The 27,110-nt window shown below is 34.7% G+C and overlaps 2 protein-coding genes and 2 long non-coding RNA genes across 4 annotated transcripts; 1 reads left to right on the plus strand and 3 right to left on the minus strand.

Annotated features, from left to right (window-relative positions):
- Window positions 1-229: 229 nt before the first annotated feature.
- Window positions 230-857, minus strand: LOC122594206. The gene is made up of 3 exons (XR_006322950.1): window positions 711-857; window positions 547-639; window positions 230-469 (listed from the first exon to the last, which is right to left on the minus strand). It is a non-coding gene; the product is annotated as an uncharacterized LOC122594206 (long non-coding RNA).
- A 7,035-nt stretch (window positions 858-7,892) lies between these two features.
- LOC122594191 lies at window positions 7,893-9,881 on the plus strand. Its single transcript, XR_006322949.1, has 2 exons — window positions 7,893-8,157; window positions 9,497-9,881. It is a non-coding gene; the product is annotated as an uncharacterized LOC122594191 (long non-coding RNA).
- A 1,438-nt stretch (window positions 9,882-11,319) lies between these two features.
- Window positions 11,320-15,567, minus strand: LOC122591084 (chaperonin CPN60-2, mitochondrial-like). The gene is made up of 18 exons (XM_043763285.1): window positions 15,404-15,567; window positions 15,208-15,232; window positions 14,969-15,100; window positions 14,360-14,519; window positions 14,103-14,278; window positions 13,868-13,963; window positions 13,626-13,730; window positions 13,461-13,547; window positions 13,279-13,368; window positions 13,116-13,196; window positions 12,943-13,011; window positions 12,746-12,823; window positions 12,577-12,672; window positions 12,398-12,497; window positions 12,210-12,313; window positions 11,995-12,100; window positions 11,746-11,824; window positions 11,320-11,662 (listed from the first exon to the last, which is right to left on the minus strand). The coding sequence occupies exons 1-18, from the start codon at window positions 15,439-15,441 to the stop codon at window positions 11,551-11,553; spliced, it is 1,734 nt and encodes a 577-aa protein (XP_043619220.1). The 5' UTR covers window positions 15,442-15,567; the 3' UTR covers window positions 11,320-11,550.
- A 1,910-nt stretch (window positions 15,568-17,477) lies between these two features.
- Window positions 17,478-26,791, minus strand: LOC122590989 (CLIP-associated protein). Its single transcript, XM_043763169.1, has 21 exons — window positions 26,222-26,791; window positions 24,340-24,495; window positions 24,177-24,239; window positions 23,921-23,989; window positions 23,248-23,413; window positions 22,763-22,924; window positions 22,571-22,668; window positions 22,398-22,472; window positions 22,250-22,318; window positions 22,080-22,165; window positions 21,878-21,995; window positions 21,707-21,805; window positions 21,170-21,512; window positions 19,340-21,081; window positions 19,158-19,259; window positions 18,972-19,076; window positions 18,812-18,886; window positions 18,608-18,676; window positions 18,447-18,515; window positions 18,245-18,346; window positions 17,478-17,918 (listed from the first exon to the last, which is right to left on the minus strand). The coding sequence occupies exons 1-21, from the start codon at window positions 26,552-26,554 to the stop codon at window positions 17,766-17,768; spliced, it is 4,254 nt and encodes a 1,417-aa protein (XP_043619104.1). The 5' UTR covers window positions 26,555-26,791; the 3' UTR covers window positions 17,478-17,765.
- Window positions 26,792-27,110: the final 319 nt, after the last annotated feature.

Consider the following 27,110-nt stretch of genomic DNA (forward strand, 5'->3'; position numbering starts at 1 on the left):
CGTCGTCGTCCTCACCGGCATTATCATCACCCACACCTGGTCCGGATACAGAGCCTGTTCCACTAAAAAATCCACTCATATCCGACAAGCTACCAAATTCCCTTGATGGAGGTCCATAATGCGCCGATGTCCCATCCCATAACTGGCGGGGGTCGAAATACTCATCACCAGGCTGGTTCAAGTCAACATAGTAGCCGGAAGGTTGGGATCCAGAGGGGCCAGAATAGGATCTAGACGGGCCGGAGGAGGATCCAGACGGGACAGAATACGATCCAGATTGGCCTTCCGGAGGTCCATAATGTGGTTGCGGCAACTCAACAGGGAAATCATGGGATCCGAAACCCCTGAGAATCCTCCCTAGTCCGCGCTGATGTCCCGATCGCGATCCAAACGCTTCCGGGAACAACTGGGTTGGAGGTGTCGGTGCAGGATCCTGTGAATGTCTCACCTGCGCAGCTTCCAGACGGGACTGCATATAAATAGTAAGGTAAGTTTAATAAATGGAGCAGTAATTATAAGTAATTTAACTTAAAGTTATGTATATACCGCAACTTCCGGAGGTTGTAGTCTGTGGGTTGCCGCCCAAGTCGACTCCCACGTGGGCGGTGGCCCCTCCTTCTTTTCGTTATGGTGCTTGGCCTGCAAACAAGTCAAATAATTAGCATAAAAAAAACACAAGAATTGTATACTTTTGTTAAAACCAAACGTACCAACGCCCGATCGTGGGCAAGAGAAATAGATCGCCGACCCTGAGTCCCCACCGCCTGTTTGGACCGGTTTGTCTTGTTTGTCTCGGCCCGCTTGACCCGGTCATCCCTCGTATAGAAACGCAATAGTTTTCCCCACTCTTCCGGGTCCATACCATCTGGCGGTGCTGTCTTCAGGGTATCTGCTGCGCCTACACCCCCCCGTGCTGTAAAATGCTGAGATTTGAATTTTGACTTTCTCTGCCTATATATGCTAGCTGCATCAGCACGGAAAGCCTGTTTTGCTGCCTTCCGGGTGGGGTCGTCCTCATCAAGCTCTAAGTACTGGTCCATCGCAAACCAGCGCTACATTGTTTACAAATACAAGTTAGCATTTTCGGGGTTATCATTGTAAAACATATTAAGTAAAAAATATAAAAAGAAACATATTCTAACCTGTATTTCCTCCAAGATATTGTCCCTCAGAGACTCAGGCACATCGTCCCATGACTCGTAGTACTGGGGGACATCTCCGATCAATGAGCCTAACAAAGATTTGTACATAGCCCCGTAGTCCCCGATCGACTGAAAGGTCTTTGATTTGTAATCGAAGTACATGGGTAACGGGCCTCCATTTTTCTTGAAGGCAGCCTCAAGGTTTAGATGTTTGGCTGCCCCTCTTGGTGGTGGTGGTGTTTTCTTCGACCCTACAAAACCAATAAGTAACAATAACATAAATAAGTTACTTTAAACGATAAGAATACAATTATTTCAATGCATAACTAAATTTAATGTAAAGTCAATTTTCTTACCGCTGTTTTTGCAGCCTGTTATTTTCTTCCACCACGATCGGTGCGGATCGTTTCCATCGCCGTCGCCGCCGTGAGCTCCTAGCATTTTTCTTATATCTACATAAATAATACACGTATTATAATACTTTTTATATCAACTTTTTTAACTACTTTTTTTAACTTAATTTTTTATATGACTTTTGTACTACTACTTTTTCAATATATGTTTTAATATCTTTTATACTTATGTTTTAATACCTTTTTTATTTATACATTTTATATTTTCTAATACAAACATTTTCTAGTACAAACTTTTATAAACTTTTTTTTAAATATATTTTTTATATACTATGTAATACACTTTTTTTACATTTTATATTTTTTACACTTTTTTACAAACATTTTTACATAACAAAAACAAGAACAACAACAAGAACACAAGAACAACAATACATTAAATCTATGGGCGTATACAATACGTTAAATCTATGGGCATATAAGATCGATCCTAATACATCTATGCATAACAAGAATAACATCAAACTAATACATATACTATATAGCAAATTAATAGATACGAAATAAAAATAAAAAATAAAAACTTACTTCAACGTTGGGTTTACGAAAGGGGTAACGACGGGTCGCTCCTAAAGCCTCACTGAAAAACTGGGTCGCTCCTAAAGCCTCACCGGAATATCTTGGCCGGAAAATATGGGGGAGAGGGGGGTTGGATCGGTTGGAATGGAGAAGAGAAAGGGAGAAAGGAATGAATAAGGGGATGGATCGGTTTTAATATTTTCGAGACACCCCTTTAGGAGCGACTGTCGCTCCTAAAGAGTGGTTGACGGGTCAACGGTTTCAACGGGTATATGCATAGGTATCCGTGAGCAATAAATGGGTCGACCCTTTAGGAGCGACTGTCGCTCCTAAAGAGGGGTGGTCGGGTTACCGAACATTCCGTGGTCGGGGTATCTGGCCTGTTAATCTATTTTATTTCTTTTCTCATAACCCCTTATTTATCTACTCCTGTTCCAAACTGTTATTTATCTGAAAAGTGGATGGTAAAAGTATACAATGCAATTCCAGGGTCATCTATACAAGCTCACGTAAGATCAAAAGATGATGATCTTGGGGTTCATAACATTACTTATGAACTTGGTTATCAATTTCATTTTTGTAGTGGTATCTTAGTTGACACTCTTTTTGGGGGAGATTTTTCTTATGGAGCAAAATCGGCACATTTTAATTTGTTTGACCAATATGTTGGTGCTTTTATTGGTGGCAACCCGAATGAAGACAATGACACAATTGCATATTGGGCTTTCAAAAAAGATGGATTTTATTTGTCAAAAGAGTGGAAACAATATGATGATCCAACATGGGTTTTTTGGGGAGCTTGGGTTTAATCTTTGTTATTATTATAAGTGTATGTTTATTTATTAAATTAATATATATATATATATATATATATATATAGCTATAATAAAGGGATATTGTTCTTGTTTGTTTGAATTTTAACCGATCTACTTACTCCAGTTATCTTTATATTAATCTTAATTTTATTTTATTTTAATCTATATATATACACTAATGTAGTAGCTAGGGCTGTTAATTTCGACCCAACCCGAAAAATCAGGTTAGGGTTGAGTATTTTCGACCCACCAACCTGATTTTTTCCGGGTTGGGTTGTTGGGTTGTCAGGTCGACCCGCCAACCCAAAATCTTTAAAATAATTGAATTATATATAATAGTCCATACTCCACATTACACTAATTCATACGTCTTATTCTCATTTTTTATATTTCTAACCTAAAGTAACTTCAAATATGAAATAAAAGGGGGATTCAAAATTCTGTGAGATGATAAGTGATGTAGGATGAGATGGTAAGTTTGTTAACTTTGTGCCAAGTATTAACAATACCCTCGTATTTCTTTCTTTTTCGTACCCTTCGTTTTTGGCTTACACCATCAATGATAAAGCTTTATATTGGTTGATTTATTCCATTTTATATTTATATATATTTGCTTCTCAGGTCACATGGGTTGGGTCATGGGTTGGCGGGTTGTGGGTCAGGATTGAAATTTCTGACCTGAAACTTTTAGTGGGTTGGGTTAGGGTTGGAGTTTTTCAACCCACCAACCTACCAACCCGAACCTGCCAACCCAAACCCATTGACAGCCCTAGCTATAAACCAATCACAACTTTCCATTCTTCAAATTTAAGTAAATCATCCCATGTCTAAATAGGTCATACTTTTCTTTTGTTTTCCATCAGCAATTTAACCCTATATCAAAGTAGTTCGCTATATTGCAAAAGTTCTATCTTAGAACAAAACTAGTTTTTTGTTCCCGGGCGTTGCCCCGGGAGACATTACGTGACATGTAAACATGTGAAAAATTATATAAAATGAAATTTTCGTGGCAAAAGTTAAAAAGTAAAAAGTTATGTGATAAAAAGTAAAGAAAAATGAAACGTTGGTGGCTGAAGTTAAAAAAATAAAAGTATAAAAAGTAAATAGAACAAAACTTTGTGTGAAAAGTAGAAAAAATAAAAGTGATGTGGCAAAAAGTAAAATGACGAAAACTTCGTAAATTTATGTGATAATAAGTAAAGAGAATAAAACTTTCGTGACAAAAGTTAGAAAAACACATGTATAAAAAGTAAATAACACAAAATTTTCGTGCAAGAAATAAAAGAAATAAAAGTTATGTGACAAAAAGTAAAAATTTAAAAGTTTTTGTGATAAAAAGTAAAAAGAATGAATTTTCGTGGAAGAAATTAGAAAAATAAAAGTTTAAAAACTAAATAAAACAAAGCTTTCGTGCCAAAAATAAAAGAAATTAAATTTAAGTGAAATAAAGTTAAAAGTTTCCGTCATTCAAAGTAAACAAATGAAACTTTCGTGACAAAAGTTAGAAAAACATATGTTTAAAAACTAAATAAAAGCAAACTTTTGTGCTAAAAGTAAAAGAAATTAAAGTTATGTGACAAAAGTTAAAAGGTTAAAGTTATGTGGCAAATATTAAGAAACCTAAAGTTAAAAGGTTAGAGTTAGCTGATAGGGACCATTGTTGTAACAAATTTAACGACAGAGACTATAATTGCAGAAAAAAATTATCAGCCGTTAGCTGATGAGGACCATTGCTGCAACAAATTTAACGACGAGGACTAAAAGTGTTGAAAATATGTGGTGCACGACAACCGATTCATGTTTTTTAGTATATATAATAATATATATAGCCTGCCGAAATTGTTGATGTGATAAATTTGGGATTGATATATAGAATGATTTATTGAGTTTTTCAAAAGCCGTTCAATATCAAATTGAATTTTAATATGTAATTAACTGATTCAATATATAACTGTTTAAAAAAATATAAATTAATTGTTTTTTGTAATTGTCTTAATTGCCCTTTTAAAGTTTGATGATTTGGAAGCCTCCTATTGGTTTTTACATGTTCTTATTTTTGTTTTGTTCTTATTGGATGGGCACCCTATATATATATATATACTAGGTTTTTGACCCGCGCGATGCGCGAGCTGTATAAAAAACTATATAATACACTTTATATATGAACAAACGATAGCGAACATATTTCATTAGAATTACATGATGTGAACTATATAAATAGTTTAGTAACATATAAACATATGGTTGAACAGAAATAGATTAACCAAAAGCTTGACAAAATATGAGCTTAAAGAGATAGAAGGACTTAAGCTATTAAGTTATACTTTAAATTATCATTAAGAATTTATTATATGTTTTTCTTCTAATAATTCTAGTAATTTGCCTTTTGTTGGCACTAAATGATCTACATCTAGAACATTTATCATGTAGTCGTCTTGTTACAACAGAACTCAAAGACATACAGATTGATCCTTAATGTAGAGTGACAAATCCACTACATTTCTCTCCAAAAAAGTTAAAAGTCACATGAAAAATTACAATTGGCTGGATATATAATTCAAAGAGGATAATTTGACTATGCCTTATGTGTTGAATGTTCTTCTTAACATCCAAAAAGTAAAACATTTATATTTATTTGAAGGTGTTGCTGCGATTTTTAGAAATGGATTATCAACACCATGGTGGTTTTAACTTTTGTTTAATCTAATTGACTAATCCAGAAGAGGTAGAATGTGCCGTTCCAAAAGAGAAAGAAAAAGAAAATTAGGATGTAGAATTTGGTTTAAGGGTGGGGTAGGTCTCAGACTCCGGATGATTTACAATTACTTGAATTTATATGACTCAATTTTTTTTTTTGGGTTTTGCTAAACGAAACCCTAAGGGTTTTTGTTAAAGTGTATTATTAGTTGTACGTTTACCATAAAACTCATCTTATTTGTATTTATCGGCTATTGGCAAAGAAAAAGGTATACACAAAGGTAGTTTTTATACTTAAAAGAGGATATTGTTTATTAAAACAAAAAGTTTAAATTTGGAACATATATTCAAGGTGTAGTCAATATAATGTTAAGATTTTACGAGTTTCGATGTTATCTTTTAACTAATTAAATCTATTTTTACACTTAATTTGTTTTAACTATTTATTTTATTTTTTGTATATTCATATAGTTTTGAAAACTTCCATATAATCATCATAAGAAAAAAAAAAAGAACTTTATGTAATGTTGAATAAAAAAGATAATGAAATATCATTAGGTATAGACGTGATTTTTTAGTTGAAGGGAAGATATCATTTTATCTAATGAGAAGATCTTAGATTTCTACAATATATTTATTTATTAATTAATATATATATATATATATATATATATATATATATATATAAGTTCATTTTTTTTTCTAAATATATAGTTTATTTTTGAAAAAAATATGGAGTTGACACATAGGATAAAATCCTATGTGACATTTTTTCAATATAGTTTTAGATTGCAAAGAGACTTTAAAAAGCTTAGTTAACTACTTTTTTATAAGAGTTATATATATATATATATATTCTAAGATATGTTTGTCCCAAATAAAAAACAATTGAAAGTTAAAAATGAAATGAGATGATGATATCACTACCCAATATACTCACTTGTTCTTTCAGCCCCTCCCCGTCCTCTCGTAAGTTATTATATTATATAATATATATTAAAAACAAAGTTTCGAAAATCATGTAAAAAATAGTATATTTTTTATTTTTTTATTTTTCACCACATAAGTTTCAATCTTTACATTTTTAACACTAAACTATACTTGTAATATTTTTTAGTAACTTTTTGTTCTATTTATTTTCACCACAAAACTTCCAATCTTTACACTTTTAGCACTAAATTATAATATCTTTTTAGTATACTTTTTATTCTTTTTACTTTCACCACGGAAGTTTTAATCTTTACACTTTTAGCACTAAACTATAATACTTTTTAGTAAACTTTTATTTTCAACACAAAACTTTCAATCTTTACACTTTTAGCACTAAACTATAATATTTTTTAGTAAACTTTGTATTCTTTTTATTTTCAACACAATATTTTAACTCTTTGCAGTTTTAGCACTAAACTTTCATAGTTTTTAATTTTCTTTTATTTTAAGGTATGGGAACACGTGTATAGAATAATATACTTTTTATTTTATTTTTATTTTCACCACAATAGTTTTACTCTTTACACTTTTAGAACAAAACTTTTATAATTCTTAGTAAACTTTTTAATCTTTTTATTTTCACCACAATATCTTAACTCCTTACACTTTTAACACTAAATTTTTCTACTTTTTGACAATCTTTTATTTTAACTACAACATTTTAACCTCTTACACTTTAACAACAAACTTTTTAACACATATATTAAAAAGAAATGTACGGGAAACTTGTAAAGAATAATAAACTTTCTATTCATTTTATTTTCACCACAACATTTTAACCCCTTATACTTTTAGCACTAAATTTTTATACTTTTTGATTTTCTTTTATTTTCACCACAACATTTAAATCTCTTACACTTTTAGTACTAAACTTTTACGCGAACGACATTCACTTTTACACAAAACTTTTACAGTTAATTTTTTAACTGACAAATGTCAGTTTTTAATAATTTGAATAATACATGTTTTTCTTCAAAAAGTTTATGACACATTATCTCTTTGTATAATATTTTTTATTAAATCATTAACAAATGTAATGTCTCCTGGAGCAACGCCCGGGTGACATATCTCGTTATCTTTATATATAATAAAAAAAAATATTGTTTCTATAAGTTTTCTTTTTATAAAAAAGCTGATTTGTCAAGCCGGGAATTTTTCATACGGTGTATCTAAAATACCATGACGTCATATGTATTTTATTTTTTCTTTTCTCTTCTTATATTATTTTGATTCAAGTAAATTTTGGCTTTTTCCCATATGCATCATCACTGCATCCTGTTTCCTCATCTACTCATTCATATTTTCTTTTAATTAATTCAATCTTTGATATCATGAACGTATTTGAAATTGAAATTTTAGGAGTATCTAAAAATAACTGCATCCTGTTTCCTCATCTACTCATACATCTGATTTCCCATCTATTTGTAAGATTTGCTGCATACTGTTCCTTTCAATATGAAATTTTAAGGCTTCGCTTCAATGAATAGAGAGTGTGACATACATGTATATCGTAGAGCCCAAGACTAATGTCGGGTATGAACACAAACATTGAACCGAATGCATCAAACGAAATAGCAAAAGGTATGGTTTTCATGTCTGATGTCTTTTTTTTTTTTTCTCTTTATGTTCTCCTTAAATAGTTAAATTTAAATGGCTTCAATTCAAGAAATTTGTTATGCAATATTTATGGTTTTCATAGAGTTTTAAACAACTTTATTGCAAGAATTCAGATGTATGTAGTGGTTTTGGTATATGGGTTCATACATAACTTGCTTTAAAATCTAGTTTATAAGCCATCAAGTATTTGCACACTACGTATGTGATGAAACGTCTTAAAGAAACCCTTTCACGGAACTTGTTACCTTTGAAACTCGTTAGATTATAACTTTCTTAGTGCTATTTGAAGCTAAAATTATCGGGTTCCGTTTGTTCGAAACCAACCATCGTGTTATTGCAGTTGCTAACGAACATAGAAAGCCACCTAAGGGTGTTGTGTTTAAACCACAACTACATTAACCGGCCTGAACTAAAATGAAATAAAAGAAATGGGGATATTGCAGATTTAGCTATATATCATCTACTGGTTCAGGTTTTGGTATTTACTTTAGAATGAAAATATCAAAGTATGAAATATTTTTGTGCCATTTGTCATGTCTTTGTTCGTTAATTAATAGTTCATGGTGGGACTATATATATAGATGTTCACTGAAAGATGTCATCAGCAATTCAACGTACCTTCCATTGCGTTATCCTATTCCGCTAGCAATGAAATGTTACAAACAAGACTTTTCTGACCCATAAGTAAGTTTATAGATGTGAACCAAGCATGTATGTCCAAATTGCTCAACTTAAATGATATGTTCGAGTGTGTATGATGTAGGTGTGAACCCTGCACTTACTATATGTTAATATCTTGCTAATAAGTTTGTAGAAAAAGACAAGGAATATCTTGCACGCCAATGATTTAGTACTATAGTATCAAAATGCACTCCACATAAACTCCTGTGATGCATGCAAAACATTTTAGTGATCTAAGTTTTCTGCAAAAGTACCTTTTTGAATGCAAAATGGACATGAATATAGCCGTTTCAGAAACATGGAAAATTGGTATTTGTGTGTGTGTGGCTTCATCTGCAAGTCGCAACATGCATAGATATACTAAAGGACGATGTAGGAAGCAGAGCGTCTAAACCATTTTGGGGCTTTAGGCGAGACCACTTTGGGGCCTAATACATTATATAGATTAAAGTTAGAAATGGGGATATTCATAAAAAGGAACTTGAGTTAGCAGATAATCTTATTTTCACCACTGTCTAACATGTCTCTTTTTTTATCTAAACATAGAATTCATTTATAGCATTCAGTAACTTTACTAACATATATGCTCAATCTTATGTAAAATGACAATATTATATTCAAGTTCATATGAGTGACAGAGAGTAGATCTGTTCTGGGCTGACTTATGAGTGACGGAGTCTCATATGGAATAGCTTGAAAGTTCCCCATGCAATTATATTTCAGCATCTTGGAATTACTTCAGAGTATGGAAACACAAGTAAATGATAAACCAATGATGGTATTTAAGTTGGATCTTGACACGTTCCTATGAATGTACACTACAAGAAAAATGGGATTCGTTCATATGGTGATGGCCGATGTCGTGGCCAAAACTTTTGGGGACGACTTTAGTCGTGACCAAACCCTTTTTTTCTTGTAGAGGTATTCATTCTTTCACCCATGTATATGCTGAATTTCGAAAGTGCGAATGATATATGGAGCTTATCATTACTTTTACTTGTCATAAATCTTTATCAGCAAACTGACTTTTAGTAGACCAGGTAGTTTATGTTTTGGATTTGGGACTATGACTTCATTTGTAATGTTTATTATAATATTTTGTGGTTGTTTCTAAAAGATGATGCATTTTGGGTCATGTGCTCCTATATTCATGTTGCACTCCTGTAGTCATGTTTAATTTACAAAACTTTTACATAATTATATATGTAAACATCTTTTTACAAAACTTTAATTAAAGCACCCATTAGCTAGTTAGTTATAAAAAGAGATGATCGACTAGTACTTTATAATTACATTACTTAAAAATATAATAAAATAAAAATCGAAAGGCTTGATGTGAACGTTATTAAAATAATTTGACTCATTAAAATGCCACAGCCCTTTCAAACGCTTGTTGTGGAAGCGTTAAGCTTGAAGCTTTTCATCCAATTCAAAAGCTTGTAGCCCTTTTTGTAAATTCATAACCAAACGAAAAAAGCTTTTTCTTAAAAGCTTAAAGTTTGAAGCTCCAAAAAACTTCCTCCCAAACATACCTAATGGCTAAACCGATAAATAGACAATTTTATATTTTCTCTAAATATTATATACATTATACCTGCAAGTACAAATAACCATATTATTTTAAACATGGTTGGAGAAATATTTTATTTAACCGCAAACTATTCTACTTATATAGTTAAAGTACACGAATGGTGAGATGTAATCCAAAACTCACTAAAAATGTACGAAATGAGCCTAGAACTTTGGTGAAATACGTTAAAGGTCAAAAACCTTACCTGTAAACCACCAACCCCACCGACAAAGAAAATATGATATCTGTAAACCACCAACCCCACTGACAAAGGAAATATGATATCGATCCCGGTAGATATCCGAAACTTTGAGAAATCACTACCCTAGTTTTTGGACACAATTATAAGAAACGGTATTAAACAAATCAAGAATGTATAGCATGATTTAGCATGTACTTGGGTTTTTTCTCTTCAAAGACCACGTTTGTCACCCAATGTCTATGGTGAAATCGAGTATTGTGGTTGTTAAAACGTATATGTGAATATGCTTTAATACAAGGGGGGTTATAGCCTTCAACCAAAGGTTTCTATATTGGCCTTCTTGTTGGCGCAGGCTCCCTTATGGTAACAAGCCAGAGCCGGTTTTACACCAATCAAGTCGGAACCAGGCTTCCCTCATACCACATGCCCTTTGGGTTTAATAGATGACAACATTAGCTTTACAGTTACGACTACCGATGATCTTATGATACATGGAAATGAAATCGATGTATATTATTTAGTCGGTTGATTTTGCAAATATTACATAAAAAAAAATTCCAATTTGCAGGTAAAAAATAATTTTAAAAAAAATCAGTGGAAGAGATTGGCATTTATAGCATTTGCCTAATTCAGCAATGGACAAACACTTTGTATAGACTAATCACTAATGTGATTCACGGAAGGACCATAATTAGATTGAAATTTGTTAAATCAAGACTTGTTGAATCTCTCTATATGCAAGCAGTCAATGTGTGTAACAATTATTTCCAATCAAAATTTGTCCTTTCTCCACTCCAATTCTCTCGATGATAACTTATGTTCTAGCTCACAATGGAAACCCTTAATATACTCTTCACCAAAAAATAAACTAAGTTATGGAGAGAATGTTGGGTCACTGCTATCTTCAATAGCCACCCATGCCACCCATGCCAGGAGGAGCCATTGCTGGTGCTTCATTTTCATCCTTAGGAAGTTCAACGACCACAGCTTCCGTTGTAGTCAATAATGATGATACACTAACAAAGACCAAGAAAAATATGTCAATAACTATGCACATACGGTCAAGATATCCTGGGAATTGTTAAGGTTGTGTATTTACCTAGCTGCATCCACTAATGCCGTTCTGATAACCTTGACAGGGTCGATAATTCCTTCCTTCACCATATCCACATATAAACCTAATTTCAATGAAAACAAGATTTAGATTTAGCCACAAACGAATAGCACACACAACCTAGCAATCTAGTTCTTGGGTCATCTTCATAATGTACTCATATATGTTGTGTGTCATGTAAAAGAAAAAAGAAAAAAAAAAAAAAAGAGAGAGAGAGGGAGAGAGAGAGAGAACCTTTGGCAGCATCATATCCAAGATCATGGTTGTCCTGCTCCAACAGTTTCCCTACAACAACAGCACCCTCAACTCCAGCATTGCAGGCAATTGTGTGCACCGGAGACTTGACATACAAAACAGAACAAATATGCAGCCCATCAGAACAACCCTTTTAAATGAATGAACGACCTAAATTCTAATTAATAAAGACATTAGCTGAAAAGGTACCATACCTTAAGAGCATTTTGGATAATTTGAACACCTATCTTCTGATCGAAATTGGCTGTGGTCAAATTTGACAGCTCCTTAGATGCATATAGAAGAGCAACACCACCTCCTGCATAAGTACATAATAAGATAAATTGAGGAAGAATGCAGGGAGCCGTGTGGCGTATGAAAGAGCTAAATATAGTGAAATTACCTGGCACAATGCCTTCTTCTACTGCTGCCTTTGTAGCATTTAAAGCATCAGCAACTCTATCTTTCTTCTCGCCAACCTCTGCTTCGCTGGCTCCTCCAATCTGATTAATACAAAATCAATACATTATTTTCATGACAAACACAACTACCATCAAGTTCAACTAGAAAGAAAAAGTAAACCTTTAAGACAGCTACACCACCAGAAAGCTTTGCTAATCTCTCTTGAATCTTCTCTTTATCATAATCAGAGGTGCTTAATTCAATCGAAGATCTCAACTGAAACATAACAAAGGTTAGTTATGATACAGGTATGAAAAACTATGAACCAGCTACCAATTGGAAAACAAACCTGCTCGCATCTCTCTTCGATGGCTTTCTTGTCACCAGCTCCGTCAAGAACAACTGTGTCATCTTTTGATACAGTGACCTAAGTAAACATTTCACAAATTAGCAGGGTGCCATCATTTTTAAGCTTATAAATATAAACGAGTGCTTTTATTTTCTTTGCCCGTATGTAACATGCATAGGTAATAAGTCAAGATTAACCTTTTTGCAAGTTCCAAGCATTTCTGGTCCCAATTTCTCAAGATTCATACCAAGCTCTTCTGTAATCACCTGGTTACACGTTGCAACAACTGTGTTACAATCATATAACAAACCAAAATGCCATCAACTGGGAAAAAGTACAATATACATATGTGTAACAAAAAGAAAACTACCTCTCCTCCAGTAAGGGTTGCAAGGTCCTGCAGATTTGACTTCCGGTGATCTCCAAAACCAGGAGCTTTGATAGCACAGACCTACATAGTTAATTTTTGATGTTAGTAAAGACTGGCAATCATCAAGTAGTAAATTACAGAAATAGCTAGCACAAGATCATACCTTGATACCAGCACGGAGCTTGTTGAGAATGAGGGTGGCTAACGCCTCGCTGTCAATATCTTCAGCAACGATCAGCAATGGTCTTTGTTTCTGAAAAAGGCAACAAAAAAAAGGAAGCTATTACCACAATGTTCTCAAAATACGCAAAAACATAACTATCAATTATCCCTTAATTTACTTACTTTCAAGGCCAACTCCAGAACCTTGACAATGGAATTCAAGCTGGAGATTTTCTTCTCGTGTATTAAGATCAAAGGATTGTCTAATTCCTGTACAAATCAAACGTCAGTTGTTTAGCAATTTGAAGAGCTGGACAAAGAACTAAACAATAGAGTGTTAATTCTTACACATTTTTGGTTTTTGGGATTGGTGATGAAGTAAGGTGAGATGTAGCCTCTTTCCAACTTCATTCCCTCAACCACTTCTAGTTCATTGTAAAGTGTTTTACCATCCTGCAAGATGTCATGTAGCAACATTGCACACAAAACCATTTAAACTTGATGAGGAAAAAAAATCAGGCACAGCTTTCAGAAGTCTGCATTACGTAGATGTTTGATTTATATACAAATGCCTTTAAAGATACACTTACCGCTATAGTAATGACACCCTCTTTGCCAACTTTTTCCATGGCCTTAGCAATCAACTCACCTATCTCTCGTTCTCCATTTGCTGATATTGTCCCAACCTGTTTTCATCAGGGCATACCAAAAATAATGAGTAACATAAATAAATACCTGTGCAACCTACATTGTTAATAAATAGATAACATCAACCAAATCTCATTTAACTACAATCCAAAGGGGTACACAACACACGAAACATACCTGTGCAATTTCTTCAGATGTACTAATCATCCTAGCTTTGCTCTTCAAATACGTGACAACTGAATCAACAGCCATGTTGATCCCACGTCTAAGATCCATAGCATTTATTCCGGCTGCAACTGACTTGCAGCCTTCAGAATATATCGCCCGGGTGAGAACAGTTGCACAAGTGGTCCCTAAAAGTTCACAATAACAAATGTAAGCTCCACAGAAACGATATCAAAACCTTTTCCCATAAAAATATACAGTAAACTTACCATCACCAGCAACGTCATTGGTAGCATTGGCGACCTGCTTGACAAGACTAGCACCAACATTCTTAACCCTGTCCTTGAATTCAATACTCTTTGCTACTGTGACACCATCTTTTGTCACCTTAGGGGCTCCATAACTCTGTTCTATCACCACATTACGTCCCTTCATAAAATAGAACCAAATTAGCTAAAAGTCCAACGAGATGAACCAATATTAAACTGATGTAGGTAACCTACATTTCGCCTAGGATCATACCAAAAGTTCAATTTCAATCAAGCACAGAATTTCCAAATTTAAGTTACAACTGTTAACTATCAATGAACATGTGTGTAGATAACAAGTAGCTATCAGCCTATAAGCTCTATCGATTGTATTCAACTTCAATCCAAATTCAAATCTATGAATCCAGCTTATCAAACTTCTATCGTTCATATAAAACTTTAAAATATTTCTATTGTCGCGTAGCTTAAGACAATGTTTGAAAGTTGTATACACACAATAATAATACTAATAGTAAAGTTGAAAGTTAACTATGTGCGACATATAACAGGATACATTTCCAAGCACCTAACAGGAACGACTAAAGGCTAAAATCGTAAAAAGGAGCTTACTTTAGGACCCATAGTGACTTGGACAGCATTGGCGAGGTCTTCGACTCCCCTGAGCATCAAACCTCTGGCTTCGACACCGAATTTAATGTCTTTGGCAGCATAGTTACGGCTCCAACCTATCCTGCTACTTAACTGAAAAATTCACCACAATACACACACACCCCAACTTATTAAATTCCAATATTCATCCAACACATTAAATAAGAACAATCATTATACACACACACACATATATATACCTGTTGGGAATGGTTTCTAACGACCCTGAAAGAAAAATAAAAAGTAACATAAATAAATTGGGAGGAGTTTAGTAAAGTGTCTAATACATGACGTTAATTGATACATTAAACATTTTACTCCGTGTAAACCTATCATATAAATTAAAAAAAATATAAAAAATGTAAATGTGATACGGAGAGAGAGATGAAAAGAGACCGAGATTTGGAAGCAAGATTCACGGCGAAGCGATACATGGCGGCGGCGGTGGTGGTTGGGGCAGACTGCAGAGAGAGGGAATTGGTCAATGGAGAGAGAAAGGGGGTGGTCAGAGAAATGTCGTATTTTAGGGTTTTAGGAGAGGGTTGAGGGGTGGGGGGGTTTTACGCCTTTCTTTCTTTCTTGGAGCCAAAGACAAGATAAAAATGTGATTCGCGACTTACCTATCTGGTCTCTTGATTCTCTTTGTTTTTCGGCTCGGCTCGGCTCGGCTCGGCTAGACCGGGTAAGGGGAAGAAGCGTTTAAAACGCTCATATCTTTTTTGCTTTAAATTTTTTTTTATTTCGATTGTTATTTTAAGAGTATTGAAAGGAAAAACATTATGATTGGTAAAAGCAGCTAATTGTTAGAAGTTTGTAACAGTGCACTAGTTTTTTTGTTTTTTTTTTAACAGTGCACTAGTTTCTCTCTTTTTTTTTTTTTAACACGCAATTTTATTAATATAGTTTTACAAGATCTTGAAGAAAGTGATTACATCATATACATCGGACTTATACGTCATATGGACCACGTCAAATTAATCTTCTTACAATAAGATGATAATCATAAAACGACAAAAAAAAGTAGAGACATTCTTCCCCCGTGTCCGCCTCATTTTCAAAAACCACATTGTTTCGATGTTTTCATAACCACCGCCACACATAGCATGTCGCCTCCAGCTATGTTTTGTAATTGCTTCTTGCATTGATGAAATTTGGTCCAACATGTTAGAAGGATATTGCATGGAAGTCGACTTCTAACAAAGTTTTCATGAGTCACCATTCTTACCACCAAAATTACATAGTTCAAAATTCAAATGTGTATGAGATGGTTTTAATTTCACCGAAGCAAACTGAGCACCTAAGTGTTTGATATGTCAATTCCATAGTCACATTATATCAATAGTACACTAGTATGGAACTTTTTATTAAGCTTTGTCATCAAAGATCCTCTTATACCAAAAAAAAAAAAGGAAGAAAAGAAAATCTAGATGTGACAATACTTGTCGGAAAAGACACAATTTGAAAAGTCAATCATCTCAATTAAACAATGTATTTCATAGCAAAACCCAAATTGCACTCTTAGATGAACTCATGCCAAACACACCTTTAGTTTCCTTGTAACAATTGTGCCTTACTTAAGAGCATCTATAATGACAATTAATCATTAAAAGCTTTTTTTATTTTGCCACTTCACAAATCCATTAACTTTAACCCATAAATTAGTAAAGCTTTTTTTTTTTAAATTAACATCTATTCCTATATAAGTAGAAAAAAGCTTTTAGTCAATAGATTGAGATTTCTTAACCTATTGATTAAATAACCCTTTGTACCCAATGATATTTACCTTTTTCAGAAGCTTTTTTTCTCAAAATAAGTCATTTACTTTTTACCATTGGAGATGCCTAAGGTTTTCTATAAAATAATAGGCTTTTAAATTGTAATTAAGTATATGAAAAAATAAGGAAGAATTGCAAATATCCCCAAATACACTGCTAAAATTACAAAAATCCCCAATTAAAATTCTAAATAACAAATTTACCCAATATTATAATAGTGTATGGATCTACCAACTTTCAGTAGTATAATGACTAATGCCTAGTAAACTTTTAATTGAAGTTTTAGATTGAAGAAGGGTATAATGGTCATGATAGAAAATATGCTTGAAGAAATTAATATAAATGGGTAAATATGTTGTTTAAGAGATAATATTGGGTATATTAATTATTTAAAATTTCGCTTGGGGATTTTTGTAATTTGATTAGTGTTTTTGGGGATATTTGCAATTCTCTCAAAAAAGGATGTCGTTGATTTTCTTATTCAAAGGAAGAAAAAAGTTAACAATGTTGAGCTAACCTTTTTTGAAAAAATGTTTATTTTTAATTAAAGTTGTTATGTACTTTATAATAATAATATATTCCTATACAAACTGATCAAGTATAACTTTCAAAATTGGGATTCAAGTCGTAAATCATAGATATGCCAAAAAGACATTTTGAGTATAGCTCAAAAACGCCATTAAAAATGTATCAACTGGCAAGAACCAAAATATATATTATGGACACAAAAACCATGAAGATACAATTTAACTAGTGTTTAAATCATTTTCCACAAAACCACACTTCCCTCAACTCCAACCAAACTAAGTGTTAAAAAAATCAATAAAAAGGGGCAAAAATGAAGCCATACAAATAAAAAAAAAAAAAACTAGCCCCGGCCTTTGATCGAATGCACGCATCACACACCATACAAATATACAAGATTCACAAGCAAATTAACGAACCAAAACGTACTCATCCACTATTTTATCACTATTCCACCACTAGTCTTGGATAGGAGTTCCCGTTCTTGCTTGTGAAATACGGTTCGCATATATCGTTACTAACCGCAACTGTGTACTGTTAAGGCCTTCCAAATGTGGCAAGAAAGCTTTTCCAAGCATTATGTAGATGTCTACCAGACAGAAAACAACAGTCTGCAAGTAGCAACCAACAAAAATACCATGAGTTACAAAACAAAATGATCAATCAATATTTGAGCTTGCATGATGAATAGGGGAACAGGTCAATATCGGTATGGGTAAAATAGATGAGACCACACATGGGTAAGCCGACAAAAAAATTTGGCAACTTTTGCATGATATAATTTGAGTTCGTGACGGCTTTCAATCTTTTCGACCACTACCCTTTTAGCTACCTTTTTATATTTAGCCTTTTTGAGATTAAACACAACCCAATCGGACTATTTCATAAACAAGTCGAAGTGTCCAGTAAATACCATTAAACCTAATGAGCAACTTACCTTGCGAACATCGGCACTTTGGTTACCAAAAGCATCAAAAAGAGCAGGCAAAAAAGACTGTAACTGGGTAGTTAGTTCCTCTTGGGAAAGCCTGCCCACAAGCTGAAGGAAAAAGACGTATTCATTAAATTTCAGATCATAAAAACTTGCATAGGATTAAATAGCGTATGTAGTAAGAATGTCTGGTTTCATGATAATCTACCTTAGTCAAACAGTTAATACATGTAACAAGAGTTTTCTCATCTTCAGTAACCAATAATGGGACAATAACCTACAAAAATAAAATTGACAGCATTTATATTCTGATACCTGTGAATTTAATCTAAAATAACAATATGCAATTTTAACTAAAGCATAACTTACACTCAAACATCTAAAAGGATCATACTGAGACAGAACAACAGTTACACAATGTTCTGCTTCATTTGATACCTGCACAAAAACTCGAGCATAAGAGAAAGCATTTTCGCCAAAAAAATAAGATGCCAAAAATAGTTGATGAAGTTTATTCAAACGGTAAAAATAACAATCTTTATTAAAAGAAATTTATAGTCTGATTAAACTTACTTTTGGAATTGTGTCCTTCGTAAGATTTAGTAACTTTTCAATTACAATTTCAACAGAATCTTCCATAGCATCTCTCTGGAGGAATCGGTGGAGTAAAACTTAATAACACCACAAAACCATCTTAAAAATAGCAGCACAGCATGAAAAACAAAGAGCATACCTGATTCTTCAGCATTTCAGCTATTAATGAAAGAGCAAGCTCCCGAATTGATGAATCGGGATCATCCAACACCTCGAGTACAACCATTAAAATTTGGTTAAAATACTGCAAATACATCAAACATTAAAAGTAGATCAGTGTAATTGCTGCTAGTATATTTAACGCATTAACTATAAAATATAAAACCTTTGTCCAAATTGAAGAATCATTGGCAACAGAAGCATCAACCAACTGTTGAAGGGAAGTACGCTTGGTTGTCGTATCACAGTCATCTGTCCCATTAGAAATCTATATAAACAAATATGAGATAAACGGTTTTAGGATGGTATTAAAAAGGTAAACTGTCTATTTTAAAATTTTGAACTCACTAGATGAAGAATTTGAGGGATGCTTGGTCTAGTTTCAGGAGAAGAATTAATCTTTAAAGCTGCAAGTTTTGAAAGACTAAGTTCCAAATCAGGTGCACCCTCAATATCAACATTACGGTTAACTGCAACATGCTGGCTATCAGAGCTAGCGAGTCCATTGAGACGAGGTGTTGAAGGAGCCTCCATGTCAGCATTGTTTTCTAAATAGTCTGACCACTTTGCATCCTTAGCGTTTATATTATGTACACCGTTATTGGATCCAATATACAGATTATCCTCACTTCCATCAGGTGCTGCCCGGCTACTGATTTGGGTAGAATCTTGGGCAGAACCTGATCCCCATTTCTTACCACCATCACTGTCGATGGAACTACCAGAATACCTTCCGAATAAGGGAGTCTTCTTTGACACTGCAATGTATCCTTCTTCAGAAGAGGTACCAACATTATCGTAAGGATCATAGGAGGATTTCGAACGTTGTCGGTCTTTCTTCTGTTGCAGATAATTCATCAAGTCAACTTCTATACGAGGTGTATGTTGCTTAAGTGCTCGTCTTAAAGAATTTTGCTCTTCGACAGATAAACTAAGAATATAATTCAAAACGGATGTTGAATCAAAATGAGAATAGACAGATATAATGCATGTTATCGCTGCTTCTCTTAGCTTTGTATTTTTGTCATGCACCAATGGTGCTAATTTAGCAAGCCATAATTTCAAGATGCCAATGTTCCCAGCACCCTCAGGGTTCATAGCATGTTTATTGAACGAAATGATAGCAAACTCTATGACAGCCAATTTTGCCTTTGGGGATCGTTGTTCATCTAATGACCGAAGCAAAGCTGGCAGCAGTGAATCAACACCGTAGGTTTTACCAACAATTTCTAAAGTTGTCGAGCATGGTTGTCTTACTAATTCTTTTGGATCAATTAACCGAGAGAACACATGAGGTAATATTCTCTCCATATAACTTTCAAATAGTTTTCTACAAGCCGGAATGACATCTGCTAGTGTTGTAAGAGCTGCTTGTGCCACTTTATGATGGGGATCATCCAAGTGTTGGAAAAATAACTTCATTACTTTCTCAAAACTTTGTGTAACTTCTTGGACTCCTTTAGGGCCTTGCTGGAGTAATGAGCGAAGATAGTTAAATGCAGAAACCCTGGCATTCCAATCTGAACCAGAACTAAGACCGTCACTCAGAGCATCATTCAAGGAAGCTGGACCATCTGTATAGCTTGACATCTCTCCAGGAGAGAACTGGCTCTCGTCAAAACTCCTACGCCTGCTTGAAGCCATTCGCCCGGGTGCGTTTTTTCTTGATAAAGGTCTCTGAAAATTGGGTACATGACTATTATGAGAATCCCTGAAGTGTGAATCTCTGTATGGTGTCTCCGAGTACTGTCTATCTGTGTGCAAATTCACTGACCGCCTGGCCTCTCTGATGTCATGGTTGTCCTCAAACGAGCTTCTTTCTTGATGCTTTTCTGAAGTTCTTCGTTGCGAGTAGGATGAAAGTGATGACAAAGTCTCATTCGCAACATTACCACGATACGCGTGCTTAGCAGAATCCCGAGAAGCCTGAATCTGAGTGATGATGTCAGACAAGACCAAGCCACCATTACGATTGTTACCTTTTGAGATGCCAGAGGTAGTTGTATCTAATGATAAAGAGCTGGTGAGACTATTGGAAGCAGGAGCAGCAAGAGGGAATGGCGGATCACGAGATGAAGGTGGGTCCACTCCTGCACTAGGGGCAATGATAAATGGAGTTAGCCATTCAAAATTATGCGGTAATAGATTTTTGTTAAGTGATGATTTCAAAAGTTATACCTAGATCCAGGCTTGATGACCTAACTCTCCCAGAATCTAAACCTCTAAGCATGCTTTCAATGGCCGTCACCTTCTGTTTGCTAGCATGTAATACACTTTCTAGGCTACGTTCCGTAGTCTTGTTTATGGGCTTTGACTGAGATGAAAACAGCCCAGATGAGAGAGATGCAGCAGACGCGGACGGTAAGCTTGCATTTCTATCCATGGCAACAATTGCTGACGTTCCATATCCAGCTAGACCTGATGCAGAACTTTGAGCATTAAGTGGCGTTTGTGGATTTCTCTCGCGAAGTGAGGGTGATGCATGCCTCCTGTGCATTCCCCCATCCTCTTCATTTATTATCTGTGCAAAAAACAGTGATGTCAGACATATGCATTTATGCCACATCGCTTGTATCCTTTGGCTTCTATTGCAATCTGTTAGAAGTAGTTTAAGTAGTTCCTATGGACTTTTCTATCGTTTAATTGTTTACAGATCATATCAGATAAGGAAACAAGAAAGAATAAGTGTAAGCCTGTTGCCAAGAAAAAACATACCCTTTGAATAACAGGATCGAACAATGAAAACAAGCGACGGGAACGATCAGGCCAAGTTTTGGAAAACATTCTGTAGCATGCTCTAGCAGTAGACCGTACCTGAAGTATCGAATTACATGTTAACTACATGAAATAAGAAATGTTTACATGCAGAACACAACAGAAATAGACCTCGCTCATTGCATCTCCCACACAACACTTAATAAGGTCTTCGTAAAGGTCAGCTGACCGTTGAATCTCAGGTGCATCGGCCCAGTATTCCAGTATCAACAAGGCATATTCGCAACATCTGTGAGATTAAAACGTGGTATTAACACCAGTAACTTATGACAATAATCCTCACTGAACTGCGCTTAGAAAAGGGAATTGACACCTGGCACGTAGTATAGAGCTTCGATCATGCTTTGCAGTTTCAGCCACACGAGGAAGGATCCGCGAAACTTTGCAGTTACGCAACATCTGTAAGGGGAAAAAAAGAAGCATAAGGAGTTTTACAGCAAGTAGAAAAAAGATGTCATATGAAAAATAGATAAAAGTATATACCGTTTTAATGCAGTTATCTGCAGACTCTGCAATTACAAGTACCGTTATCACAACAAGTTTGAAAAGAGCCTGAATGTCAAATAATGTGTCAGATGGGTGTTAATGGAATGTTAAAATCTCTCAACTCAAAGATAATGTCCGTACTCACAGGTATAAACATCTCGGCCAATGATTCAAAATCTCCCAGCAGCTCTTTGGATAGAAAGTTCAGTAAGTGACAAGCCTAACATACAGTCATAAAGTCACAACTTTCATTATCAATTCCAACAACTCAATCCTTTCTTCTAGTCGGATTTTCTAATTATGACAAGAACAGGATACCTGCTTAACTATGCTAGATCTCCTATCAGCTAACTGAGTGCTTAGGGGACCAACAAGTTGCTTCAAAAGTCCACGGAAACATGGATAATCAGTTGCACCTGGTGTGACACAATGATAGAAATGAGAACAATAATGATTAAATGTCATATTTTTTAGTTGAAGAAAATAAGAACTAAAGAATGTGTTACACACCTCCAATGACAAGGCCCTCAACTCGTTGCATAGCTCCAATCCGAATGGACCAATCCTTTTCAGGAACAAGAAGCAAAGCAATCTTTTCAAACTCACGAACCAGCTCCTTTTCTGAGTAAACTTTAATTGGGTCTACGGGCTTCTCAGTTACATCAGTTTCCCCTGAAATAATCTATGTATCAGTTACAAGCAAATATACAAAATGACAACAGCAAAGCCATCCACAAAGAATGGGAAGCTCAAAATTTAAGATGAAAGAAAAGAATCTGACACCAGCCTGGAGTTGCTGAAAAATACGTTCAAACTGAAAGTATTTTGATCCCTTCGGTCAAAATTAATATAACATATGCTCAATCAAGTGTGTATGAACTCAAAGATCAAGCAAATTAATAGATTAAAGAATAAAGAGAAAGGAGAAAATATTGTATGTGGGAGAATGTGGACAGGAATGGAAACATATGCTAAATTCCCGGAAGATATCAAACCTCCAAAGAGAGAAACTTCACGAGAAGAAGTCTTGGCCTTGGGACTGCTTCTTTTAGGATTGTGATTAGTAAGCTTGGGACCAGCAGGAGCATAGGTATTAACTCGTATATCTGTGGTACGTTGTTTTGGTTCAATTCTTTCTAGTCTGGCGTTAATATCTTTTACCTGGAATCGGCTCACATGAAATATAAAGACTTATCAAAATATGCAAGAACATATGTGTGAGAAAGCAGATCTAATACTCTCATAGGTAGGTGAAAAACATCCAAACTGACCCTTCTTATTACTTAGTACATTAATATGTGAACACAGGCACTAGCCTAGTAGCCTATGATATGCACCAACCCTATTACGTCTTAAACAAGAAAGTATGATTGTGTGAAGAGTATTTCAAAAAAATCGAAAGTGTCATAATGATTGGCAAATTGGTAAACAACTATGTTGCGATCTTTATCAGTACTATGTCTAGATCTTTCATTAAATTGCGCATTGATTTAACATAAATGATTATAAAGTCAAATACAAATAGACAATGATCGCTGACTACAACACTATAAGCCCTGCTATATGCACCTACGGTTTTAAAGGAGTACAAAAGCAAGATTTACAGTGTGTGGAAAAAATAATAAAAGTATATCATAAGAACTGAAATGCTAGTCCAAAGAAACTCACCAATGATGATGGAAGCTGATGGCGCTGAAGTTCTTCACGGAATTGAGGCCCAATATGAGTATACATCTCCTGCATCACAGGGAAGATGACACATGACTAATATGGTGCTGTTGCATCACTGAAGTTGTTAAATTTTATATTATAAAGTAATTACCAAGATAGCAGGACATTAGATTGCAGAAACTACAAATAAGTTTAACTTTGTAATCTGTTATAATAACCCTTAAGCAGAGTATGACATAAACATTTAACTAACCTCGATACATAAAATAGCAGCTTCTCTCACACCTGGATTAGGGTCGTATAACATCTGTAATATCTGATGTCATGAAGATGAGGGGAAAGTGTGTAAGTACTAGTAAATTTATGCATTCTAAAAATCAATTGGAAGCCTTATGAATCAGTGGCAAACAACATACAGGAGGAAGAATAGCACGTTGCAGGGGTAGCTCTGTAGATGCAAAAAGGCCAATAGCGGATGTGACCGTTTTTGCAAACTCTTCTCGAACTCTCCAGCTTTTATGCGTCCAGGCATTAGACCCAGCTCTTTCAACAATAAGAGTTGGGGAAGAAACCTGCACCACCACCAAGAGTTAGGCTTGAAAACTTTTCAACTACTTGATTTGCAGTTACTTACTGTATAAAAAGTGTTTGTACGGCCAGTCTAGATACAACAGAGTCACAGAAAGCAAAAACTATATAGATACTATAAAGCCAGGCCAAGTGACTGCATAAGGGTAAGACAATGTTACAGTATGAATATGCATCTACAAAGAAAAACAAGAAACAATCAAGTCTAAATAAATTATATATTTCTACACCTAAAACCAAAAAATCACATCTCAAAAGAAACTCAAAACGAACCCGCAGCTTTACACACATGGAAAGTACAATCTTTGAACACAACACCAGGTAAACTCCATCTATCCACCAAATCAACTCGATGTACTTCAAAACTTAACCCCCATTATAAAATACAAAAACATTAAACAATACCAATATAAAACCCTTTGCAGTAGCTCAACAGTTTGAGCACAATACATTGGTATTGGTTCCGACTCAAAAATAGCATGTCTCGTCAAAGGTCTGTATATCGCTCGATCTGCTCTCGTTATCAACTTATCACAACAGTACATTCTCACTTAACCTAAAAATATCTATCAATAACAAACACACCAAACAATCCCCATAATTTGTGCTACTATTTGAAACCAACAACTTCTATACTTTATAATAACAGATTTTTCACCAATAGTCCTTTATAACTTGTAAGATCAAATCCTCAGTCTTTAATATAAAATGCACAATGTCTGTCCAATGAACTTCGAATCATCAGGAATTAGATCATAACTACATTCATTGCACACGACATCCCATATCTCCAGCTATTCAGCAAACCAACTCACTGTACTTCAAGACTTGCATTTAAAATCCTCACTTTGTAACCGTAAAACCATAAAAAGCCCCAACATAAGTACTCCTTCCGGTATATCAACCAACCCACCTCTTGTTATCACAATACTAAGATCTGACGTCTCCGAAAATCAAACAATCTAGCGATAGAAGACAGCCCCCAACCAATTAAAGCACCCAGATTTTGTGCCAAACCTCGAAACTAAAAACATCAAATCTAACAAATCTTTAATTACCAATAATCCACCTATAAACAGCATATGTAAATGTATAAATCAATTAAAATACACACAGAGCAAAAAAACATGGTACCAATATAAAATCTATCCCGGCCTCTCAACTATTCAAATCAACGCAATGATGCTGACTCAACAAAAATATGTTGCCTGGTGGAAATCAGTATATCAATCAACCGAACTTTGGTAATCACAATACTACATTTTTAACTATCCCCAATATGTCTACCACTCTACGCATACGAAACCTACACCAAGTCACAAACCAAGCAAAAACCCCAACTTCTATGTTACTATCCGAAACAACTAATTCTACGGTTAACAGATCTTCGTAAATGTAAACAACACTGTTCGGGAGCAATGCAGTGATATTGGTTTCACTTCGACACAAGGCCTCATCAAAGTTCAGTATATCGATATATCGCTCAACCAGACTATCGTAATCACAAAACTACATTCTTAGTTAACCTCAATATATCACTAGCAGCAAACATCAATACAGATAAGCCATCTACAACCCCCAAATTTTGTGCAAAATATTTAAACTTCCAACTCCTAAGCTAATAGATCCTTTTAATAACCTCTAATCCAACAACTATTGCATATCATATATATATATATAAACAAATATAATGAATTTAAAGGTACCTACCTGCATGAGAGTAATCAAAAGGCGTCTAGCGGCATCACGAACAGGCTGTTTAGCATCACCTAAGCGTTCAACAGTAGCAGGAACCAAAGCATTGAAATGAAGTTTCAAATGTTCACCAGAAAGCACTGCTGCTGAATCCAGAGCTTGCAATCCCCCTTGCGAAACCCTAAAATTATTATCTTTTAAAAGATCTAAACAACAATCCACTAGTGACGTCACTTCCGATGAACTCAAGCTCTTTCTAGATGCTTCTAGAAGTTCATGAAGTCTCTCTACTCCGGCCATTCGTTCCTTGGTGTCCTTGGAGCGTGCCATTTCTAGTGCTTCCTCCATTTTCGAAAGGCGCGTGGACTGCAGTCGCGGATCTGAGATTGTTAGATCCACGACGACCGATACGATGAGGTTTTGGTTGAAACCGTTGCCGGAGACGACGGTGGTGGTGGTTAGGAGTGACGAAGTGGAGACAGATGTGTGTGTGTGTGAGAGAGAGAGAGAAATGTGAAAAGTGACGCTAGATCGACGGACGAGATAATATATGGAAAACAGAGAGATAGAGTGTGTGTCACTGACTGTATGTGAAAGAGAGTGTGTTTGTGTATGAATGAAGTTTTTTAAATTGTTCATTTTTATTTCCATGTAGCTTTTAATTGAAAATTAATTAGTAATTTAGTTTAGTGAGTCTTGTGCTTATAAAAAATTAGTGTATTATCCATGACTCCATAATATAAATAAAAAATAAAAAGTTATAGTAATTTATCTACTATTTTTTAGATACATAAAATAAAATTGCATTCAAAATGTACTGTATGTAGCTTGATTTGAATGAATTCGATATTTATTCTTTTCTTAAAGACGAATTTTATCAAAATTTAATTCATAATAATCTTTT

The sequence above is a fragment of the Erigeron canadensis genome, chromosome 3 (genome assembly GCF_010389155.1).
Source record: "Erigeron canadensis isolate Cc75 chromosome 3, C_canadensis_v1, whole genome shotgun sequence".
NCBI classification, from domain to species: Eukaryota; Viridiplantae; Streptophyta; class Magnoliopsida; order Asterales; family Asteraceae; genus Erigeron; species Erigeron canadensis.

What these genes read in the sequence shown, in the direction of transcription:
- LOC122590989 (XM_043763169.1), bottom strand. Translation starts at nt 26,554, where the DNA reads ATGGAGGAAGCACTAGAAATGGCACGCTCCAAGGACACCAAGGAACGA. An exon ending in TGGCCGAGATGTTTATACCT is followed by an intron (nt 22,319 to 22,397) that starts GTGAGTACGGAC and finishes TTTGACATTCAG; the next exon opens with GCTCTTTTCAAACTTGTTGT. An exon ending in CGAAGGACACAATTCCAAAA is followed by an intron (nt 18,677 to 18,811) that starts GTAAGTTTAATC and finishes GTTTTTGTGCAG; the next exon opens with GTATCAAATGAAGCAGAACA.
- LOC122591084 (XM_043763285.1), bottom strand. Translation starts at nt 15,441, where the DNA reads ATGTATCGCTTCGCCGTGAATCTTGCTTCCAAATCTCG. An exon ending in AGCTCCGTGCTGGTATCAAG is followed by an intron (nt 13,197 to 13,278) that starts GTATGATCTTGT and finishes TTAACTATGTAG; the next exon opens with GTCTGTGCTATCAAAGCTCC. An exon ending in TGGATATGATGCTGCCAAAG is followed by an intron (nt 11,825 to 11,994) that starts GTTCTCTCTCTC and finishes CATTGAAATTAG; the next exon opens with GTTTATATGTGGATATGGTG.